This window comes from Ascidia mentula, chromosome 2, assembly GCF_947561715.1.
Source record: "Ascidia mentula chromosome 2, kaAscMent1.1, whole genome shotgun sequence".
Classification (NCBI taxonomy): Eukaryota; Metazoa; Chordata; class Ascidiacea; order Phlebobranchia; family Ascidiidae; genus Ascidia; species Ascidia mentula.
In genome coordinates, this window is record NC_138567.1 from 16,840,951 (window position 1) to 16,864,378 (window position 23,428).

Here is a 23,428-nt window from a genome sequence, read left to right on the forward strand (position 1 = left end):
AAACATCGATTTCACCAAGGAGATGACTTTTCTTCAGTTCTTACTTCACACCTTGCAAATTGACGACCAATACACACAAGTTGAAGCAATAGGCATCTTAGAGGCTCTTAAAATAGATACAGATATTGTCATGATATTCGACGGTGTGGACGAGGCTGTTTTTGAATCGTTTTCAAGTGAAGTATCCTTTCCTTTGTTAGAAGGAAAAAATAAACCAGAAGTTTACCTCAAGCATTTACTGAATGGAAATTTACTTCCTTGTTCTCGTAAGATATTCACGTCACGACCAGCTCCATTGTATAAGCTCCATTTTTCACATAGACCAAGGTTTATTGTTGAAATCCTCGGTTTAACTCCAAACTCCCAAAAAAAGCTTGGACAACAGATTTGCGGTGAAAAATACGACTCGATACATAAAAAGCTAGAAGACAACAAAAATTTATTTGCTTACTCCTATGTGCCTGTAAATTTTGTTTTAACTGTCCTGTACCTAATGAATTTCGATGGTGATATTCAGTTTGTTTCACTTGCTCAAGTTCTCGCTTTCACTTGTGTTCAATATTCACAAACTGAACACCTCAAGGGTGAGCAGCGAGAATTAGACAAGCTAGTAAATATGGCTTTTGATGGTTTCAATAATCAAAAGATCATATTTAGCACTACGGATTTATTGAGAGCTGGCATTGATGATTCCACAGCCAATTCGTTTTTGAACACTTCTGTTACAAAGAAAGGAAACCTAAAATTAACAATTTTGAATGGACAAAAGCATAAATATTTCTCTCACCTGATCTGGCAAGAGTTTTTTGTTGCGGTTTACCTGATGATGATCATGCCATTACAGGAATTCAAGGAAAAATACTCCCTATTTATCGAGGATAGGTGGGAAGTTGTTGCCAGGTTTGCATTCGGACTTCATGATTTGTCAGTTTTCAACGACCTAAAGTTGGTAGTTCCCGGATGTAGATACGAAGATTGGAAAGCTAAGAATATTCTGCTCCAGAAGCTAATTATATCGTATATGGAGAAGAACAACAACCATGAAACTATACATCGGGGTTGCAGCTGGGCCCGTGAAGCAAATGATGAAGACATAACTTCATCTGTTTCCAGCTTACTTTCAGAAAATCTGGACTTTTCAAGATCTTCGATTCTTTCAACTGATGTCGAAAACCTGTGTTTCGTAATTCGAAAGAGGGAAATACCAGTAAGTTAAGGAGTCCTTGCGAGCAAATCTTTTCACCACATATTAATTGCACATAAACGATCGCAGCTAACGTTCTGTTGGTCTAACCTTCTGTAATGTAGGCGTTATGTGCCATTTAGTGTGCTCTATAGCGCCATTGACCTAAAGTTCATAAAAGTATCAAGGAAGTGGTCATGAGGTCATGCTTGCCCTTTGTGGTTGTTTATTTTTTGTCTAGTACTGGCACCATAGTTAGACAAATGTGAAAAGTTGGGAAAAATGCGTCCTTAGAAAACCAATATGTTGAAGTGAAAATCATTGCATCAGCACATACACTGAAGAAACTTGTCCTATCCGACAACCCGATTGGAGACAGTTATTCACGCGACATAGGCGTCAGTGTTTGTTTTGTCGTGAACAACTTGTTTTTTCGTCTGTCGTGAACAACTTGTTTCGAAGAACTTGCAGTGCGTTGCAAACTTTGCACAGTTGAGGTGTTTGGGGTGTAACTTTTTTTAGGCTGTCAAAAATGTTACAACCAGTATTTATTTAGCTGAAGAAGCTTGACCTGTACTACAACTAGCTACGGGACAACAGGGCAACTTTTCTATGTTCATTGAAAGATGTGCCGAGCATCTTTCAACGAACATAGAAAAGTTTGAAAATCCGTCACATATTATAATTTCTTGCTTTTTGTCAATTATTTTCATCACTCGCAAGTTGAATGGTACCTTTGAATTCCCCAAAAATCAAAATGTATTCCTATTTTGTGTGGGCATTTCCACAAAAATATTGTAAACGACACAAACAGAAAATCGAAGGTTGTTTTTAATTGAAACAAAATGTGCAAAATTCTTTTTGGTTAGTGAATGCCATGTGCTATATAATAAGGCATACAGTAATAGTCCAAATAATCCAGTCAAAGTATGGCCACTCCATGTTTGACGCTGAAGGTTTGCTCAGCACCTCAGCCTCTTACTTGTACAAATACATGAAGCAAACAAACGTAGGAAGCTTTTTAATGTGTACTTGGTATCAATATCACACGAAGAAAGCATAGGACAATGGAATGCACAGCTTATGGTAATGAATATTTAACACCAAAACTAAGGGAAATATTAGTTAGATCCTATATTCCGTGGGACGATACAAAGTGTTGTTTGAAATAAAACAATCGTGCATTTTGGTTTGGAACTAAACCAAAAACGAAAGTATATAAACAGTTGTTAGTTAATGTCACTCTCACTTTTTTCAGTTAAAAATGTGTTTAGCTGAAGAAGCTTGACCTGTCTGACAACCCGATTGGAGACAGTGGGGCAGCTTTTGTAGCTAATTGCATACGCAACATTAAAGATGTTGGTCTGAGTAATTGCAACCTGACAAGTGTTGGTGCTGAATATGTTTCGAAGAGCATAGAAAAGTTGGAAAATCAGGTAAGCATTAACTAACTAACTAACTAACCACATATTCTTTATTCTGCTTTTCAAGCATAATAAAAATATAAACAATGAATTTGTTCTTCCCAACCTTAATTATATCAAGCACAGTCAAACAAATTCTTTGACAAATGTAGCTGTAATTAAATTTTTTTTTCATTGTCATAGATTTCTATCAATAAATATTGGGCATATATTTGTAGGAATTGTAGCACCTTTGCAACTGGAGAGCAATGCACATAAATTGTTTCGTGGTGTAGAGAAAAACTGCAGAAGTCTGATCATAAATTTTGTGCCATCAAGTAATTATTCACTGTATTTTATGTGGTAAAAAAACATTTGTTGTCTTGTGATAACTCCCAGTATCATGATGGCTGACTGATGATTACTAAGTTATATTTTTTCATCTTTAAATGTGGTATGTATAGAGCATGTAAATAGAACTAATATTAACGCTGGGTTACATTGTTGATATTGACAGTTTATAGCCACAATCTATTCAGGTGAAGAAGCTCAGCCTATCCGCCAATCCGATAGGTGACAGTGGAGCAGCTTTGGTTGCAAAGTGCATTCATAACATTGAAGATGTAGACCTGAGTAGATGCGACCTGACAAGTGTTGGTGCTGAACATCTGTACGATAAAATTAAACTGTTAAAGAATCCGGTAAGCATGATGTGTCTGTTTTTATTGCGCGGTAAATGTCAAAAACCCTTAGCCATGAATGAAAAAGTTGTTCACCATCCATCCCGTGCCAAACATTTGCGGGACCTTTTGTGTGTGGTAATGACATCAAATTGTTGGATAAAAACTATTGTACGATTAAGGACCTGTGCTGGATAGAGACTGCACTGGGTTGTCGCGTGAAAGTAGTTGTTTTCCACAAAATTTTCAATGAATTTTTCGAAATCGTTTTGTGAATTAATGATGTTTTGATGTGTGGTGCACTCCTAGTTTGGTGTAATGATCTTCAAGATGCGCTCGGACACAAATTTTGAAGACAAGCATTAAGCTTAGGGATGGAAGCAGTTTCCGTTTTAATTTCAAATAGTAAAAGAAACACTTTATATGAATTTTCTTAATGCTTTTGTCTGCCATTTTCTTAATGGTTTTGTCTGTCTCAGTCATTCAACAATAACATTGATGATGAACACAGATAAGTTTGAAATGTCGGCTTAAAACATTTTAACAAAATCTTACATAAATCGTACACTGAAATTACACAAGGTTTTCTCCATGTGAAAAAGTCGTTTGGAACTGTAGATTATTTATTGTTACTCGCTCTAAGTTTGACTTTTTTATTGATTCGGCTGAAGGGGCTTAGCCTTTCCAACAGTCCGATCAAAGACAGCGGGGCTTCTCACAGGCCTATAGAGATGATAAGAAAAAGCGACGATTGCAAAACCAGTTAGTTGCAAGTAGATTTACCGAGACTATTTTCCAGTTAAATAACCTGTAAGCAGAATTGTCATCGATCTGAAATAAAAAAAGTATGACTGAAAAGGAATACGATTTACTTATAACGTTGCTATATTGAAAAAGAATGGGGTAAATGTGAGTATGTCGAACAGATCGAAAAAAACTCTATCATGTGCGTTATGACATTCAAACAATTGCGTTTTATGCTTTACCTCGACATTTCCAAATACTGGTTACAGTACAACAAACTTCATCGTTTAACTCGTCGCATGAAAACCCCAGACTTGGAATGGAATAAATCATTAAGTTTCCAAATTTGTAAAATAGCTTTGGAAAACTTGTCTTTACAGGTAGGACAACAAATTATTTTGCGAAACCGTAAACCTGAATTTTAATTCCAAATTTTTTACAATGAAGCAATTGAAAGCCATCAACATTTATTCGATACAGTTATGATACTCACACTGCCTTAAACACAAAAATGTACTTTTTCAGCTGAAGAAACTCAACTTATCTGTCAACCCGATTGGAGACAGAGGGGCAGCATCGGTCGCAAATTGCATCGAAAACATTGAAGATGTTGAACTGAGAGGATGCAATCTCACTGATGTTGGTGCCGAACATCTGTCCTACAACATATGCTCTTTGCAGAATCCGGTAAGCGTGAACTATTTAAGTGTAGGGACCTTCAGTGATGAATAAATACAATAATCGTTTTACCCAATATACCAAACAAACGCACTGGAGGACGAATATCTGTATTTATAATAAAACAAGCTTCGCCGAAATGCCCACCTTGCAATGTACCTTCTGTCACAACAGAAGCAGGACGTCACAAAGTAACCAGTGATTCGTAGGGGTTAATTTTTCTGTTGAGTAATCACATATGCATGTGCTGTTGCTAAGGCGAATTTAAGCGAGTTTCGGGCAGTTTGAGTGGGGTTTTGAGGCCCATTAATTTGTGGTTTTGTGAAAGATCCATCCCGCATGTGTTTTATTGACCCCTGAGGGCATTTGATCCCTCCCTGTTGGACATTATTTTGGGTAAAAATGCAACTGGATTTTGCAGAAAAATGAATCGTTTAAGTATCACATCTATTGTGGTTCAATGATATCTCTCCTCCACACAATATCACCAAAGTTAGTTGCTGAATAATTGCCTAAGCAACATCCCACGTCTGTTTATGCCCCCTGTAGGTCATAAGATCTTCCAGCAGGCTCATTAAATTCTTGCTGTGTATTGTCCCATCCAGGAGCAATAATTTCTTTTTTAACTTGGAAGAATATTAGGTTCCTAAACAAGTCACAAAACCCAGCAATGGTCATTGGGAAACAAGTGGAACAGTCAAAGGTGCATTATTGCATAGGGCCTTGAAAACAGGATTTCTTTGGTTTAATTGCCATATAGGTCCCGTGGTTATACAAAATGCATCGCAAAATTTATACAAACAAACCCACGAGAAAGGAAACAAAACAGGAAGAAAGGCTTTTCCGTTTTTTCCACCAGACGAGCGCACTGACCATTCCACTTTCCTTACATAGTGAGACACGCATATGCAAACATTTATTTTTTCCATGTGATACAGTTTAATCACTGCCGGACTTTTGTTTGTCCGCCTAGAGCAAGATGAACCAAGTGGTCTGTCCAGGTTTAGTAGGTTTAAAATCTGTGACTTATTACCGTCAAAAGTCCACGACAGACTAGAAGCGGTATTTGCCTTTTTTTTCCGAAAGGATTGCCCGAAGACGTTTTGTTTTATTTTTTTCACCCAAGTTCTGTTGAATTACTAGATATTGCAAAGTATAGACATTAAACGCGCTGTTGAACAAAGCTGACTATTTTGTGGTTATGTTTGCGGGTTCTGCGTCCAGTGGGAAGGATATTTAGAACTCTAGATTTACCGCAAAGTCTTTTTGAAGTTAAACATGGAGCAAACTGACCTAAACTATGAAGAAAAGAAAACAGAATGTCCTCCTTTTCTTGAGCAATTTTTTGTGCAATAGATTTTAATTTGATCGATTATCGTCGGCAACATAAATAAATTATTGCTTGAATCTTTACCTATATTTATTCAGCTGAAGAGACTCGACTTATCTGGCAACTCCATAGGGGACTTTGGGGCAGCTTCCGTGGGAAGATGCATCAAAAATATCAAAAATGTAGACCTGAGGAAATGCAAACTGACAAGTGTTGGTGCCAAACATCTTTCAAAGAACATAGAAAAGTTGGAATATCCGGTAAGGCTTAACTGACTAACTGATATTATTTACGCTATCGTTCAATAATTATAAAAATATGAACAAACAGTTTGTCCTTGTAGCACAGTGGTTTCCAACCTTAATTATATCGCGTGCGACTTTAAAGTCCAGCACAGTTTTTTTGTTAAGTATTGCATAAATGAGTGATTTTGGTTGACATAACTGTTGTGTAAAAGTAATGAAACATTAAAATCTTAGACATAGAAGCTTCCATCGAAATAACATAAAATGTTTTCTTTGCTTGAACACTTCGTAAAAGTTTCCAAACAAAACACTCTTGCTTCAGTTAATATTTGTAACATAATTATAACATTCCACTTTTATTTAATTTTATCCTTTGTTTTTATGTTTTGAGTTCTCAGGCTTTCATTTTGCTATTTATTTAGATGGAGTCTCTGAATCTTTCCTATAACAATGACTTGATCGATGAATGTGCCGAGTCATTGGCTGGATGTGTTCACAACATAAAGTATTTTTGTGCAACACGTTGTAATTTTACACAGGCAGGGGACGATAAAATCAGGTCAAAGACCCAAGGAGTAGTTCAACTTACTTTAAATCATAAAGCTTTGTTTTGGGGAAAATAAAACGTTTTCCTCTCCGTTTGCAAAGACACGGTTTGAACAAATATTTAGTTTCTGACGTCATCATATGATAAAAGGTTGCAAATATGATTGATTTATTCCATTGAATGAAGTAAACGAAAAATGCAACAAGACATTGAATTGCCAATTTGGGTTTATACTAAAAAGTCTAATCTGCTTAATCGTGCTCGGTGGTTGATGTAGTTTTTCTTATTTGAACTTTGACTTTTGTGCACGTGAATCTCGTTTTTTTACTACAGTTTGAACACAAGTTTATCACTCTGCAAAGGTTTATTCATTGTTTTTATAATTTGTCTGAGGCATTTCGAAACTTATGTGGCACACAGAATTGTTTACATTGATTTTAAAAAATGGTTATGCAAAATTTCTCTGCTCCGAGATTGTTTTACCAAAAGCACTTATTTTTCAAGAACAAATAAAACTACTTTGTTGTTTTAGTGTTCCTTTCCAGTCGGGTCGAAAGCAGTTTGTAAAAGTTTTAAACTCACGCGATTGAAACTGAACGTTCTTTGAAAATTTCTAGCCGTCGAAAATAGAGTTTTCAACGATAACTAAATATTTTCTTTTTATCCTGGGAAAAAATGCACAATTTTGTTGATCTCTTGAATCAAGATATACCCTGTACAAATCTGTAGCCTGAAGGAAAATATATTATCATAATATTGTTTTCGCGATTCCAAACTGACATTGGCCAAAGCTGTGCAAAGAGTTTATAAAAAAAATGAAACAAGCTTTACTACATGTGTCAAATCAACCTGGGGAAGTTGATGCGGTGCGACGAATAAACTTTTCCAGATTCAGGAAGCAGCAGCCTAATTGTCCAAACTGTGGTCTTTTCCTCAAGGGCGACACGCCTGTCCCGCAGCACAAAGAAACTGCTTTAATTGCGGAAGGAGGGGGCATTATTACCAAGGATTGTACAAGGAACCGGCAACTAATTGTGTTCAGCAGGCAAGCTAGAATGACTCTGAAACATTTGTAGGTTATGTTAAAACTAACTTTGCGTTAGATGCACCTGCAGGTACCTCAGTTTGCAGAACAAAAACACTCCGTCTATTTGACTCTTGAGAGTATTTAAAACATCTACCAAGAACTACCTTTGCAACTTTTAATCCAAACATAAAAACGATAAACAAACATACCTTGTTCTTAACATACAACGTTAAAATGCAGCGTCCAGAGCGATATTTCAATTGCTTTTGTCTTAGTTCTCTCGCTTAGTCTGTTTTCTCGCTTCGTCTCCGTTTGTGGCTTACGGCCATCGATATATATACGGTTATTGAGATTACAAAAATTAATGAATTCGACAGGATTATTAAAAATGTCGATGTGATTATTGAAACTAAAGCCGATTTTCCATATGTTCGAGATAACCCATCTGTCGAAGATAGCGAAGTGATTAACCCAAAATCCCAGATGTGCACGTTTACGCAAAGCAATCAAATTGCACAAAATAAGCACAAGCAATAAAACAAGGTGTTCCTGCACACCAACGGTATGGCTGAAGGTTAATGGCAAACCAATGCATTTTAGGATAGACTCAGGTGCAGGCGTTATACAGTCGTCGGTTCAGAACATTTTCGCAATACACTATCTGTCAAATTATCGCCAACATCGCAAGTACTGCTAGATGCACAAAAAGAGTCTGTGCAAAATTTCGTGGCTTATCGCTAGCGCCGGAGCTCTTCCAGCGTCAGATGTCGTCCATTCTTGTTGATCTGGACGGTGTTGTTTGTCACATGGACGACGTTTTAGTATTTGGAAACGCCAGGCAGGAGAATGATAAACGGATAGTAAGTGTTCTAAATAGACTGCGGGGAACTGGTGTGACGTTAAATGATAAATGTGAGTTTTCAAGCAGAGTATAAAGTTCTTGGGTCACGTTACAGACCAAAACGACATTAAACCGGATCCGGAAAACCTGATTGTGATTAAAAATATGCCGAGACCTAACAATGTATTATCGGTTAGCGAGTTTCTGGGCATGGCAAATCAGTTGTCAAAGTTTATTCCGGACTTGGCAGAAATTTCTCAACCCCCACGAAATCTTCCAAAAACAAATACTGACTGGGTTTGGGAGGATATTCAAAATAACGCTCATGAGATCATTAAAGAACGCTTAATTATTCCACCAACATTCGCTCACTATGATCCGTACAGGCGGACTGTAGTTTCAGCTAATGCATCCTCAGACAGGTTTAAGGGCATCTGTTGCCAGTCGCTTATGCCTTACGATCCTTGAGTAAAACTGAGAAACATTACGCTCAAATTGAAAAGGAAGCACTATAGCGGTAACTTGGGCTTGAAAAATTTAGAGATTACCTCATTGGTTTAAAATTTACGATTGAAACCGATCACAAGCCATAACTGTGTCTCTTAGGCAAAACAATATAGATGACCATTCTTTCAGTATACAAAGATTTCGCATGAGACTAATGTGGTACAATTATAACACGGTAATTGTAGCTGGAGAGAGTTTTATACTCCAGATACACTGTCCAGATTTCCTCTTGTTGGCAAAACTATAAAGAAGAAATGTTTTCTGATGAAGTGGAGGAATATGTGCCGGCAGTAATAGCTTCCTTGCCAGTATCTGATCGACGACTGAAGGAAATTGCTCATGAAATCGAGTTGGGCCCAGTCCTGTCCATTAAGCAAGAACATGGCCAAGGTACTCCATCTGCTTTTAAGCAAATTTTCATTTTTCCTTCCTGCAACGTAAGCCTTTGTCTTGGAGTCGTTGCAACAAACGCTTGAGATTGTGAAGGTGGTTCTTGGAAGATGAACCACTGACCAATATATCATCTAGATACCCGGTAGGACTTTTGTGAGGTCATCCATAATTTCTTGAAAATAAGCTGGCGGAGAAATGATACCAAAAGGTAATACGTTCTGCAATAAAACTCCGCGATGCGTGCTCAGAGCAAGCTTCTTCCGACTTTATGGTCCAAACTTGATTTGATTGTACGCATTCGCCAAATCGAACATCGATAACATTTTCTTCTTCAGGTGATTGCACAGTCCTCGAATCCACTTTACGTTTCTCCCGCGGTTTCGATGTAGCACGTTGAACACCGAAGTCGATGGCTGCGTCCCGTAAACAATTTCTTTAGCCACTTTGGCAGGATCTTTGGTTTCGACCGCAATTTCAATTGCACCAGCAAAACTTAATTCGATATTCTTTGTCCTGAACAGAGCTTTCAAAATCGCTTCGTTTCCAATTGAACAGATGTGTGAGTGCGCAAAGCTTCATCCAAGGGATCTGTGATGGATGGAAAATCGCAAGTTGCTGCGCTTTGTCGAATGCGAACGGCGAGCTCTTGAATGGGTTCACTCGACTTACGCTTCATGTCGGTCCAAAACTTGAACCTTTCACGGACTATGAAACGTTCGGGGTCGAACTGAAACTTCATGTGTTGGACGATTTCTTCTAACGTGAGCTCGTTGATATCTCTTGGTGGCGATTCCTGTGCAGCCAAATTGACAAGCATCTTGTTCACAGTTGAAGATTGATTCGTCAAAAATACATTTGCCAGTCGATCGTCTGGCACAAAATGGGCTTTGGCAAACGGGCAAAACAGCGGCCAGTAGTCAATCCACAGCTCTGAAGTCGAATCAAAAGGCGAAAAATTTGGCGTAGTTAAGTGAGTTACCGTTGATGCCGTTCCTTCCGTCGATCCTTCACTCGAGCGAGGCTTCCCCAGAATTGCGATCATCGCCTCCATTTGTTCTTGGTGTCGACGTTCTTGTTCTTCTAGTTAACGTTCTAAAACTTCGCATTGACGTTCTTGGGCATTAAGTTGACGTTCATCATCTCCACAAGTTTCTCCATGACCAGAAAATCGGACCTCGTCGCCAAATAACTGTTGCATTCTTGAGTCACCAAGAGTTCAATTTTATTCATACAAAACGGTGCGCAGGTTTTGTAGACAAAGCAAACACGCAAATAACGTCACGAACGCAATTATTAGATACTGAGGTGCGCAGTAATTTCACAGACGCAAGTCACATTGCAGGACACGCTGATTACACGGCGAATCTAAAGCACTCTTTGTTAGGTCAACTGTAGTACACAAAACGATATAATTACACAACAGATTTCTAGAATAGTTTCTGAAAGTAACCTTATTTGATTTCTCTACGAAGAATGAACCAAAAATCCATTATTTTTTTGATTATCGATTAACAATTTTGTCCACCTCGGGATTCGTACCCAGTATATTCTGGCCAGGAAAACCTTTTTTACCACAAAATTAGAAATTCACAGGCAGTAAAACCTATCCGTAATTTACAGAGGTAACAACAGCTTACAGTTATAAAACTCGCACAGGTAAACGTGTCTGCACACAATGACTACGTTCAAAATTTTGAACAACTTTTCACGCTAGATGGCGATCGCGAGTAAGCACGGTCTGTCACCGGCAAAACGCTGTTATGCAGCCTCTAAGGCTAGCAACCTGAAAATATACATGTATATCAACACGAATAAGGGAAAATACATTAAAGAAAAGACATCCCCAAATCCAACATGTTTTTATTAAAGTCATGTTTTTTAGTCAAACTTAACTTTCGATGCGAGTTTGCTGTTAGATTTCTTTAATTCAGAACCTAAAGCACAAAGTTATTTAGTTGACCAGGATTTTGCCATAAAGTAAGTGTCTTTTTTGCCTGGTGGTTAATCTAACATAGAGGATGCGTCATCGTACTCTTAAGTTAGACTTGTTTCTGAAATACGTACTCATGCCTAAATATTTTGTTGCATTTTGTGTCTTTAAGATACGGATGACCTGTCATCTCACCATTCTCGCCCCTAAACCTCGGTTGCAGTGAATTGTTTTGTTATAGATTTAACAAGTCGCCAAACCCGGTTGTTCATGATTCTGTAGTTTCGCAGTTATGCCACAACCTTGTCTTGATTGTAACACTGTGTATATCGGCCAGACTAAGCGCAATTTAAAGTCTCATATTAAAGAACACAAGGCAGCCATACGCAATATGGAACCCAATAAATCTGCTCTATGTGCCCACATGCTTGACACCGACCACCGTATCAATTGGAAGGAAGCAAAAGTATTAAAACAAGAAACAATTTTGGCAAAACGGTTGGTTGTGGAAAATTATTAATATGTAAATTCGCTACCTGGGTGCAAAATATTTGGAGTTGATAACTTTGAAAATGAAGGCCAAAGCTAAAATGCTGTTAATCATTAGTAAACGTTTCGAACACTAACTGCGTTCATCATCAGTACTACAATGAGCGCATGCAAGAAAACCGTGGGGGTAATAAAGGACTGAGCAGGTAGATGGGAAGGATTTTCTTTATTACCCCGACGCTTTTCTTGCATGCGCTCATTGTAGTACTGATGATGAAACCTGTTAGTGTTTGAAACGTTTACTAATGATTAACAGCATTTTAGCTTTGGCTTTCATTTTCAAAATACGCTACCTAATGTTTTAAATCGAAACGACGGAAAAGTACTTTCGCCCGTGTTCCTTGAAACTTGAAATGCCTAAGTGATAAAGTGAGAAGACCTTATATTTATGTAAAAGTTATACATCAGTCCCGGCATAATCCTCATGAATATCGAATAAACAATATTGAATAAAATTGCAGATCGTCCATTTGACAAGCAGCAAACTGACAACTTGGGCACCGCGTAGAAGTCAGTGATCTTACACACGTGATCCGCTTGGGTTTTAGTGCCATTTGAAGTACGCGGCTAACGTGCCATCAGCATGCATTGATTCATAAAACGGATAACTATCGATACCAGGTTTTGAGGTAAAAATCGTTTCTGGCATATATCAGCTTTTGCAATTGCTAGGGTTATTGTGCGCCATTGTTTATTTGTAAATTAGTCTTTGCGACAAACAAGCCAGGTTTTTACCTCAAACAGGTAAAGTTACCGCTTGAGCGAATGTTAAAAATGCCCTCTTTGTGACGCAACAATCATCACTCAGCAAAACCAAACTCTCGATCAACGAAACCAATTTCTTTACCACCGACAATTGGATGGAAATTTCTTTTTAGTCAGCAGCAACACTTTATCCGCATTTGTTTGTTGACACTTATATTGCGGCCCTTGAGTTACTTTGAAAGTTTTCATTTAGCCGTTAGAAAATTCAGGTCCACATGATGTTGTTTACATTCGAGGGACCGTTTTGCTATCTTTTCCCTGGCGCTTCAAACAAGTTCCTGGGCTAAAAATTCTAACAAGAGAAGTTACCGCTTCAGTGATTGTTGAAAATGTCTTCTTTATGACGCAACAATGATCACCCAGCAAACCTAAGCTCTCGATCAACGAGCGTTTGATAGAAACTTTTGTTCTTCTCCCAGTCAATTGTAACTCAAAACGTTCGTACACGTGTTATATGATCCTGCGAAACCAATTTCTCTACCATCAGTCGTTGAATGGAAACTTTTGTTTAACATTTTTATTTTTGTTTTCACCATTAGATATTTTGCGCGCATGCATATGCGAACTGATAAAAATCTGCGAATTCTTCCGGCGATTTGGTTGAAACTTTTGTTCGACGTATTTTATTTATTCGTTTTAGGATTTGAGGTATTTAATTAAATTGAAAATTCTTTAAATTTTTTTTCCTTTCTAATGCTTCGTATCAATGCATCTTCATACCACATCATGGCAAAATTATTAAATATTTGTGTGATTATTTGCTTTAAAACCTAAAAATACTAACGTGTGTTTAAATTTTTGTTGAATTGTTTTATTTCTAGAAAACGTTTCCAATCGGCGATTTAGAATCTTTTTCGTGGGAAAGTTGCAGTGCAACGTGAACTTGTTGATCTTAGTTTTAGTCATCAATACTGATATTTTCTTAAACCATTAATTTCTTTACACACAACGTTAAAGTAAACCTTTCTAAAACAACACGCGGTCAACATTTTATTCAGTTTATTAACAGCAGATTTGAAAACTGGTGATTTTCAAATTTATTGAAAGTTGTCATACCAACTATCATAAGCACGATAAGCGTTTTGGGCATAGTCAGATCTCATCTTAAACTCACTCTTCATAAATCCAACAAATTGTTGTTCATTTCTTCCATCAAGATATACACGGTACAAATCTGTAGCCTGAAGAAAAATAAATTAACATAATGTTGATTTTGCGTATTCTTAACTTATTTACCTGTGAGTATCCCTTGTCGACCATTCGTTGTGCATAGCTTCTGCCAATTCCAGGTACTCGACTAATTGCGTGATCCCTTATGGAACCGGAAACAAAGTCATCATGTTTTAAAGTGGTAGGGTAATTCATTTTATGTTTGATATCTTCGTGATGCAGTAAAATATCTTTGTTTGCCAAAAATAAAATAAGTTACTATAGTCCTTGAACAAAGCACAAGATTATACGGTTTCATGTAATAGTTTCTGTTTTTACTTAAGCAATGACAAAAAAGAAATACGCGTTACCTCAGCTGTATCACCTAGAAAATGACTCGTTTACACCAACCATGCTTTGCTTTTAGCGAAATGATACGGTCATGTGATTATTCTAACCTTCTTCATGAAGTAAACTATTGGCCATGCTTGGTTTCTCAACCTACACAGACAACCACGTGGAGCGAAACCAAATTCTCTATCGTTAACCGTTGGTTGAAATACTTTTGTTCGATTTGTTTCATTTGTTCATACATAAAGTTGTACTTTGGAATCCAAGCCAACGTGAAAAGTCGATGATTCGTTCAACTCACATTAAATAGTGGTTTAAACCTTGTGGCAAATATCAACGACTCCTTTTTTAATTCAAAGTAAACTATACCTTAATAATTGGATCTCACTCATTCGGTAAAACGATATTCGTAAAAGTCAGAATATTGATTTTAATAATGTAGTTTCTGAAAGTAACCTCATTTAATTTCTCTACGAAAAACTGACCAAAAAGTCTTTTCTTTGTTCATCGATCCACATTTTTATCCACATCGGGATTCGAACCCAGTATTCTGTCCAGGAAAACCTTTTTTCTCGCAAATTCGAAATTACAGGCAGTGAAACCTATCCGTAATTTACAAATTTAACAATAGCTCACAGTTATAAAACTCGCACAGGTAAACGTGTCTGCACACAATGAACGGCTTTTGACGCTAGATGTCGATCGAGAGTCTGTCACCGTCAAAACGCCAGTCTGCTGCCTCTAAGGCGACTTGTATCCTGAAACTAAACATGTATTGCGCTTAACTATACGGGAAAAAACGTCAAGGAATAGATCTCCAAATCCAACATCTTAACTTTCGATACGTGTTGGCTGTTAGAACCTAAATCACACAGTTATTTAGTTGACATGGATTTTGCCTGGTGATTGATCCAACAAAGAGAGTGCGTTATAGTACACTTAAGTTAGACTTGTTTCTGAAATACGTACTCATGTCTTAATATTTTGTTGTATATGTGCAGATAAATTTTGTGTTTTCAAAATACTGATGACCTGTCGTCTCACCATTCTCGCCCCAAAACCTCGGTTGCAGCGAGTTTTTTTTTATAGATTTAACAAGTCGCTAAATCCGGTTGTCAATGATTCTGCAGTTTTACAGTAATGCCACAATATTGTAAACGATTGTTTGTAGTTGTGATGTAAGGAATAATAGTATATAAGTGCAGCTTTTATGAGCCCTGGTTGGCATAGTAACTAACATATTATATTTTTGCCTGCGTGCTCGGAACAAGTCCAGTTTATTTTTTCAACAGCAATTTGCTGCAGAAGTGAAACGCGCCATATCGATACAAGACTCGACAAAGCATGAACTTTAACCTCTACATTACAAAAAACATCCATCAAAACAACACAATCATAAAAAAATTATAACCACTGATGACAAGTAGACATTTTTGAACACGTAGATAGCGCCACAATGCGGCCAATATACGCGTACTCTCTGTAAATAAATCAGCATACGAGGCTGAAATCACTGCGCCACTGACAAAGTGGCAATTTGCATCATTTGAGTCAGGACGAGGTTGGCAGACTTCATACAGGAAATGGAAAACGTCTGTCGGCCCCGGCCGAATTCCATTTTTTTTGTTTTTCTCTAGAACTCGGTATGGGCCCTCGTAGGAGTCGTAAAAAGGGTAGAAAACTTACACGCTTGCGTCCAATGTCTTGGGAACAGCTTCTTTGGGTTAGGCTTGTCATATCATATGAGACGGTAAGAGTTTCAAACGACCAACTTCGATGCTGCCTAGTGGTAAACACATGACCGACACATGTAGGTATGGTGATATCTGGAGGAGAAACAAATTCATGCAATCTCGTAAATTGGTCGACCATTGTAAGTAAAAAAAATGTCCACATTAACATGAGCAAGATGAATCGGTGGAGTCGGGAAGTGTACAAGCAGTGAATACACCTGCTGCGGCATTTAAATTTTTTGGCACAATTTGTTGCTGCATTCCATGCCACACTAATTTAGAAGCAAAGAGCTGGCGAGTACTCAAATAAATTGGTGTGGTAAATGTACAATGTTACATTTTTTTGCAACCAAGCGCAATGGGGCGAGGGACATCTTTGTAAACACAACAAATTATGGTAACCCTGGCAACACCACAAGGATTGTCGCGAAACTGACGTTGGTAACTTGCAGATCAAGCTGTGCAGTTAAAAAGACAGTCTTTCGAAATTTCTGTGGAGTGTACTGAGGCTCTGGATAAGTCAACGGTTTATAGTCAGTACAAGCCGCAAAACTCAATGAAGGAAATAGTAAAATGAAGAATTGACAGGAACGAAGGAAGAAATCAAATGCACTGTAAGTTGCATTGGGTGGTCGAGGACCACTTGCTGAAAGAGGCCAACTCCAGACACCGTCAATAAATGCTGCAACAATGCTACAAACAATGTTTGTGACGTGGCAGCATTGAGAGCAGTAGTTACCAGAAGAAAAGGAAGTTGCAAAAGCATCTCTCGTGCAAGTAATGTCTTTTACACAGGCAGGGAAGGATAAAATTACATCAAATACCGAAGGAGTAGTTTAATTTTAAATCATAAAGCTTCGTTTTTGCGAAAAACAAAACGTTTTCCTCTTCTTTTGCCCAAAGACAATAAGAATAAATAATATAGTTTCCGACGTCAACATATGAAAATGGATACAAATATGATTTGTTTATTCTTTTAAATGAAAACAAACCAAAAATACAACAAGACATATTATTGTTGGTTAACATAACGAGATATAGTATTATGGATTTTTTTAAAAAGCGTACTTCGCTTAATTGTGTTCGTGTTCTGTGGTTGATGTTACCCTTCTTATTTGAAATAATAATTGAATTTGAACTATGATTTTTCGCACTTAAATCTCATTTGTTTACCTACACTTCGAACACAAGTCTGTATTTTTTTACCTATACGCCAATTGATTTATTTTTGAAAAACTTGTCTGGCAACTGTCATGTTACACCCATATATAAAACCCTTGAAATTCTAAACTTCCCGAAATTATCAAACTAAAACCAGCTTAAATTATGCTCAAGCATTACTTTATTCAATTACCTTTGTTTTTCAATAAGTTTTCTATTCTTTATGTTGTTATTTTTATCTTGTATTGTTTAAGTAATTAGACCAAGGGTGACGTCACAGAAAATCTGAGGTTATTCCAGCATCTCCCTGCCCACATTCTCACGTTTCCCATCTCTTTTATTCATTGACAAAATTATTGTCGTGTTTGGGAAAAAAATAAACCAATGAATGAATGAATTTAGAAACCGCTGTGGCACACCCATGTGATTACATTGAATTTTTTTCGATAACCAATAAAGCTACTTTATTATTCTAGCGTTCCTTTCCAATCGGATCGAAAAAAATTTACAAAGGATTTCAACTAAATATCTGTAAAATACGGAACCTTTTGAATGATCATATAGCGCCATCTCCACACAGTATGTTAAAAACCAACGCAAAGTCATGGACGTTGCTTTGAACTCACTTCATGTGCAAAGAAATAAATTAAATGTCTTCGAACCAATCTTTCGAATGTGTAGAAGCTTCCGTCGGACCACGACACTCAATCTACTAAGAGCCTAAGTTAAATTGAAGGAAAGTGATGGAAACCGTACATAAGTTAATCAAATTTCTCTGCAAATTATTAACTACAGATTGCGCAGTTAAGATAATATAATATGTCGCAAAGCATAGTTATCTGAGCATAACAATTGCAGTACCGCGGGCGAAACTAGGCACAAAAATCCAACAGCAGCACAAAAATCATGCATGGTATTTTCGGACTTAATGATAAACTGTTCAAAGATAAACTGTTCAAAATATCTTCAGCGTTTTGTTGGGCAGTTTTGAAAACGCAAAAATGGTCCCAAAAAGCCACAAAACTATGTTTGAAGTATTTTTCACCTAGACTACTCAAACGAAGAACCGTTTATTATCCTTATCAACGGAAAGCATTTTGTAATGGAAATTCAGCTCAGTTGACAAGATTTACTCGTACCAAGGTGTTTCAACATGTTAACGTAAACTTAGCGTCGAACTCGAGATATTCGTCAACAGGGAATCGACATGCCTATATATATTTGTGGGTTTATTTGCCTGATACGACATAAGGAACGTCAAAAGGTATAAATAGCCGTGTATGTGTGTGTTATTCGAGCTGTTCTATTATTTTCTATTAATTCAAGTAGTTGGCAAAACCACGTGATCATAAAACGCGTGGAGCGAAATCAAATACTTTATCGTTAACCGTTGGTTGAAATACTTTTGTTCGATTTGTTTTGTTTGTTTTTACCTAAAGTCGTACTTTCAAATCCAAACCAATGTGATAAAGTCGTTGATTCGTTGAACTCACATTTAACATACTGTAGGAATGCATCGTGTCAAAAGTGGTTCAAACCTTGTTCCAACTTCCCATGTCCCTTCAAAGTAAACTCAATCTTTCTAATTGGATCTAATTCATTGAATAAAACAACATTCGCTGTAAAAGCCAGAATATTGATTTAAATAGAATAGTTTCAGAAAGACCATCACCTCATTTAATTTCTCTGCGAGAAATGGACCAAAAAACATTCTATATTCATTCATCGATTCACATTTTTGTCCACACCGGGATTCGAACCCAGTATATTCTGGCCGGGAAAACCTTTTTTACCTTATAAATTAGAAATTCACAGGCAGTAAAAACTTTCCGTAAGTTGGAGAGGTAACAATACTTTAGAGTTATAAAACTCGCACAGGTATGCGTGTCTGCACACAATGACTACGTTTAAAGTTTTAAACGACTTTTAACGCTAGATGTCGATCGAGAGACCGTCAAAACGCCAGTCTGCTGCCTCTTAGGCGACTAGTATCCTGAAAATATACATGCATTGCGCTTAACACGAGAAAACTTTACTTTCGATAATTTCTTTGATTTCTTTAATTCAGAACTTACATCACAAAGTTATTTTTAATTGACCTGGATTTTGCCATAATGGATGTGTCTTGTTTGTCTAGTGCAGGGGTTCTTAACCTGGGGTCCATGAACCCCCAAGGGGTCCGAGAAAATGCATTAAGGGGTCCATGAAACGAAATACAATAATTCCGAAAATCCACGTATTTTCCTCTGTCCATAAGGTTTCGCTGTCCACGTTTCCACTTGATCAGGCCACAACGGCAGTCAAACATACACCTCGCATAGTTTGAGCAATTGCGAAACCGCCTTTGTGATGCAATAATACATGATAGCTACTCTACTATTGCAAGTCTGGCATTGTAGTATATGTGCTTTCTGCTGTGAAAGGCTACTGTTGTACGTGCGTGCTAGTGTTTCGACCATCACTATGTTGATAAAAACCAAATTTCAACATTTGCAATGTGTTTCTTGCAAAGGGGTCCATAGCTTTTCAAAGAATGTTTTAGGGGTTCGTGATCCAAAAAAGGTTAAGAAACACTGATCTAGTGGTTAATCCGACAATAAGAGAATGCAGATTATTTTTGTGTCTTTGAAATACTGATTACCTGCCGGCTCCTCATTCTCTTCCCAAAACCTCGATTGCAGCGAGTTTTTTTTATAGATTTAGCAAGTCGCCAAACCCTGTTGTTAATGATTCTGTAGTTTCGCAGTGATGCGACAATATTGTAAACAATTGTTTGTAATTGTGATGTAAGGAATAGTCGTGCGTATGTACAGTTTGATACTTCAACTGTTTTTTGACAAGCCATTGTTGGCATAGTAACCTACTATATTTTTGACTGAGTGCTTGGAACAAACCCAGTTTATTTTTTTTACCTGAAATTTGCTGCAAAAGTGAAACGCGTGATATCGATGCAAGTTCAAAGTATGTACTTTTAACTCGACACTGCAAAAAACATCCATAAAACAATACAATCATAAAACAATTAACCACTGAAGTCAAGTAAACCTTTTTTGAACACGTACATAGCGCCACAATGCGGCCAATATACGCGTACTTTCTGTAAATAAATCAGCATACGAGGTTGATAATACTGCGCCACTGACAAAGTGGCAATTTGCATCGTTTGAGTCAGGACGGACGAGGTTGGCAGACTTTATACAGGAAATGGAAACCGTCTGTCGGCGCGTTAGTTGTGTGCTGTACCATTACCTTGAGGAAGCCTTGTTGAATAACAGGCGAAACGTCGGTGAATAAAGTTACGTTTTATCTTTGCCAGAAGAACAGATTATTAAGTGACAATATGCCTGGCAGCAACAAAAACATTATGTTTACCCGACGTAGAGCCGCGAACTACAATCAGGTTAATGTCCAGGTTACCTTGCACTGACGATCCATCACTAAAACCTAGAGCTCTTTTAGAGATTTTATGTTCACACCGCACACCGCACACCGCACACCGCACACCGCACACCGCACACCGCACACCGCACACCGCACACCGCACACCGCACACCGCACACCGCACACCGCACACCGCACACCGCACACCGCACACCGCACACCGCACACCGCACACCGCACACCGCACACCGCACACCGCACACCGCACACCGCACACCGCACACCGCACACCGCACACCGCACACCGCACACCGCACACCGCACACCGCACACCGCACACCGCACACCGCACACCGCACACCGCACACCGCACATCCAATTATTTTTTTCGCTGTTGACGAAATGTATATGATGGACAAATAAGGACCTGTAAACTCAAAAAGGTTGGTCAATGTTTTGCTCATGGCGTAACACATTGGGCTCGCCTGTACGAGTGCTGATGGATTAACAATTTCTGGCCAGCAAAGTTTATTTAACAACCCATGCAAACGCGTGACGTCATATCTTGTAATTGCTCTTTACTTCAATGACGTTTCAATGTTGTTTACCAACAATAACAAAAATGAAATATATGAGATCTTCCCCACAATCACAGTTTATTCTATACCTAATTATTGTGGTATTCTGGCTTACATACAAATAACTTTACCGGCATCGCTAAAGAACAATATTCGACGCATACAGTTTACGAGTGTACTTTTAATTTCGTTTCGCAGATAAACTGAGCCGAATTTTTGTAAGTGTAATCAATATATCAATCACAAGGTATTAAATATGATGCTTTCACTGATATCAAAGTTGTTTTGTTTCCTGTTTGTTTGTATGAAGTTTTTGCGCAAAGCAACAAAAAACAACGAAAACACAAATTACTGTCATCGCTTACAAGTGAAATAAAATATTAAACAGCAAAAAACAGTTTGATGTTTGTCCATGCATTACTGCACAACATAATCAGACACGATTGATAATTTCCTGTCCAGCATAGCAGCAACGATTGTGGGCAAACAGAACGTCAAACTGTGTGAAAAGAGTTCACTCAACTGCGTGAACGAAAGGAAATCAGCTGTAAGTAACAAACTTGTTGAACAGAATACAATTTACTTGGTTCATGAGGCAACACAGAATTTCTGCAAGAAAACAACAATATTTTCAATTTGCGAGATATGTAAGATTAATCTACATATAACTGCGTGTTATATTGTTTTTTGCTCAAACAACAACAATTATTGCAGTTTCATACAGAAAAGAAGACCAACCGTTTAAAAAAACTCAGATATTATTGTGGTTTCTGAAACAAGAAAGACAGACAAAACAATCAACCAAAAAGGAACCCAAAAAAGCTGTAGAATATTCTTACAGGATTTGTGTATAGTTGTTGCCACAAACAGTTAGTCATGAAAAGTGATCAAGACGAAAGAGTGCGGACACAAGGAAGAAAAAAACATTTCAAATGCACAATTTGCGACAAATGTTTCAAAACTGCTACGGAACTCAAAATCCACAGACGAACTCATACTGGAGAGAAACCATACAAGTGCACACTTTGTTCAAAGGAATTTAGCATTGCAGCCAACCGAAATAGGCATGAACGAATTCATACTGGAGAGAAGTTGTTTCGGTGCGATGTTTGCGAAAAATGTTTCAGAACTTCTACGGATGTCAAAATCCACAGACGAACTCATTCTGGAAAAAAACCCTACAAGTGCACGATTTGCGAAAAACTATTTGCTCAAAAAGGACATCTAAGAGTTCATCTACAAATTCATACAGGAAAAAAGCCTTTTCGTTGCGATATTTGCGAAAAATGTTTTAGAACAAAGTCTGAGGTCAAAACCCATGGACGATCACATACTAGAGAGAAACCACACAAGTGCACATTTTGTTCAAGAGCATTTAGCAGTGCAGGCAACCGAGACAGACACGTTCGAACTCATGCTGGAGAGAAGCCTTTTCGTTGCGATATTTGCGAAAAATATTTCAGAACGAAGTCTGAGGTCAAAACCCATGGACGATCACATACTAGAGAGAAACCACGCAAGTGCACAATTTGTTCAAAACTGTTCAGCCATATTTGGAAACGAAATGCACACGTACGAACTCATACTGGTGAGAAACCATACAAGTGCACAATTTGTTCAAGAGGATTTAGCAATGTAAGCAACCAAAAGAGACACGTTCGAATTCATACTGGAGAGAAACCTTTTCGTTGCGATATTTGTGAAAAATGTTTTATATCAAAGTTTGAGGTCAAAATCCATGCACGATCACATACTGGAGAGAAACCATACAAGTGCAAATTTTGTTCGAAACTGTTCAGCAATATAAGCAATCGAAACCAGCACCTCCTTATTCACACTAAAAGGAAGTCGTTGAAATAAATTAAATTGTCGGGAATCCTGAAGATCGATCGAACAAGCAAATTTGAAGCAATGCAGTCGTCTCCATATTACTTTCTTATTCACATAATTAAGTTGTGTAAAATTCTGTAAAAGTGTATGTTTTAATGTTGCTTCAAGAACTCTTGTCTTATTTTCACCATGTTACATGCTGGAACATTCATAGACTTCAGTTCGTGTAGCTCACTGATTCGTCAGGGCACGATTTTAAGTGTACTGCGGTATGCACCAGACAATATATTATTTCATCTTCTGAAAAATCTGTCATCGTCACCGTTGGATAACTTATTACGATCCAAGTTGTTTAACAGATTAACCCGCTGTAAATTAATTTAGTTTAGGGACGAAATGTTTTTTAAAAACCACACTATTATT

At 37.7% G+C, this 23,428-nt stretch overlaps 2 protein-coding genes across 49 annotated transcripts in view; one reads left to right on the forward strand and one right to left on the reverse strand.

Annotated features, from left to right (window-relative positions):
• LOC145890420 (protein NLRC5-like) overlaps positions 1–23,428 on the forward strand; it is a 327,828-nt gene that overhangs the window by 250,377 nt on the left and 54,023 nt on the right. For 42 of the 48 annotated variants that reach the window (XM_082981463.1, XM_082981464.1, XM_082981421.1 and 39 more), the window contains 5 exons: positions 2,458–2,619; positions 3,126–3,287; positions 4,536–4,697; positions 6,117–6,278; positions 6,686–7,335. In XM_082981463.1, the coding sequence (XP_082837589.1) occupies positions 2,458–2,619; positions 3,126–3,287; positions 4,536–4,697; positions 6,117–6,278; positions 6,686–6,886 (849 nt within the window). In that variant the 3' untranslated portion in view covers positions 6,887–7,335. Of the gene's footprint in view, positions 1–2,457; positions 2,620–2,825; positions 3,077–3,125; positions 3,288–4,535; positions 4,698–6,116; positions 6,279–6,685; positions 7,336–23,428 lie in introns of those variants that run through there. The other 6 variants (XM_082981432.1, XM_082981449.1, XM_082981460.1 and 3 more) reach the window with 4 other exon arrangements.
• On the reverse strand, positions 13,805–14,293 carry LOC145890463 (barrier-to-autointegration factor 1-like). The gene is made up of 2 exons (XM_082981542.1): positions 14,059–14,293; positions 13,805–14,003 (listed from the first exon to the last, which is right to left on the reverse strand). The coding sequence occupies exons 1-2, from the start codon at positions 14,185–14,187 to the stop codon at positions 13,860–13,862; spliced, it is 273 nt and encodes a 90-aa protein (XP_082837668.1). The 5' UTR covers positions 14,188–14,293; the 3' UTR covers positions 13,805–13,859.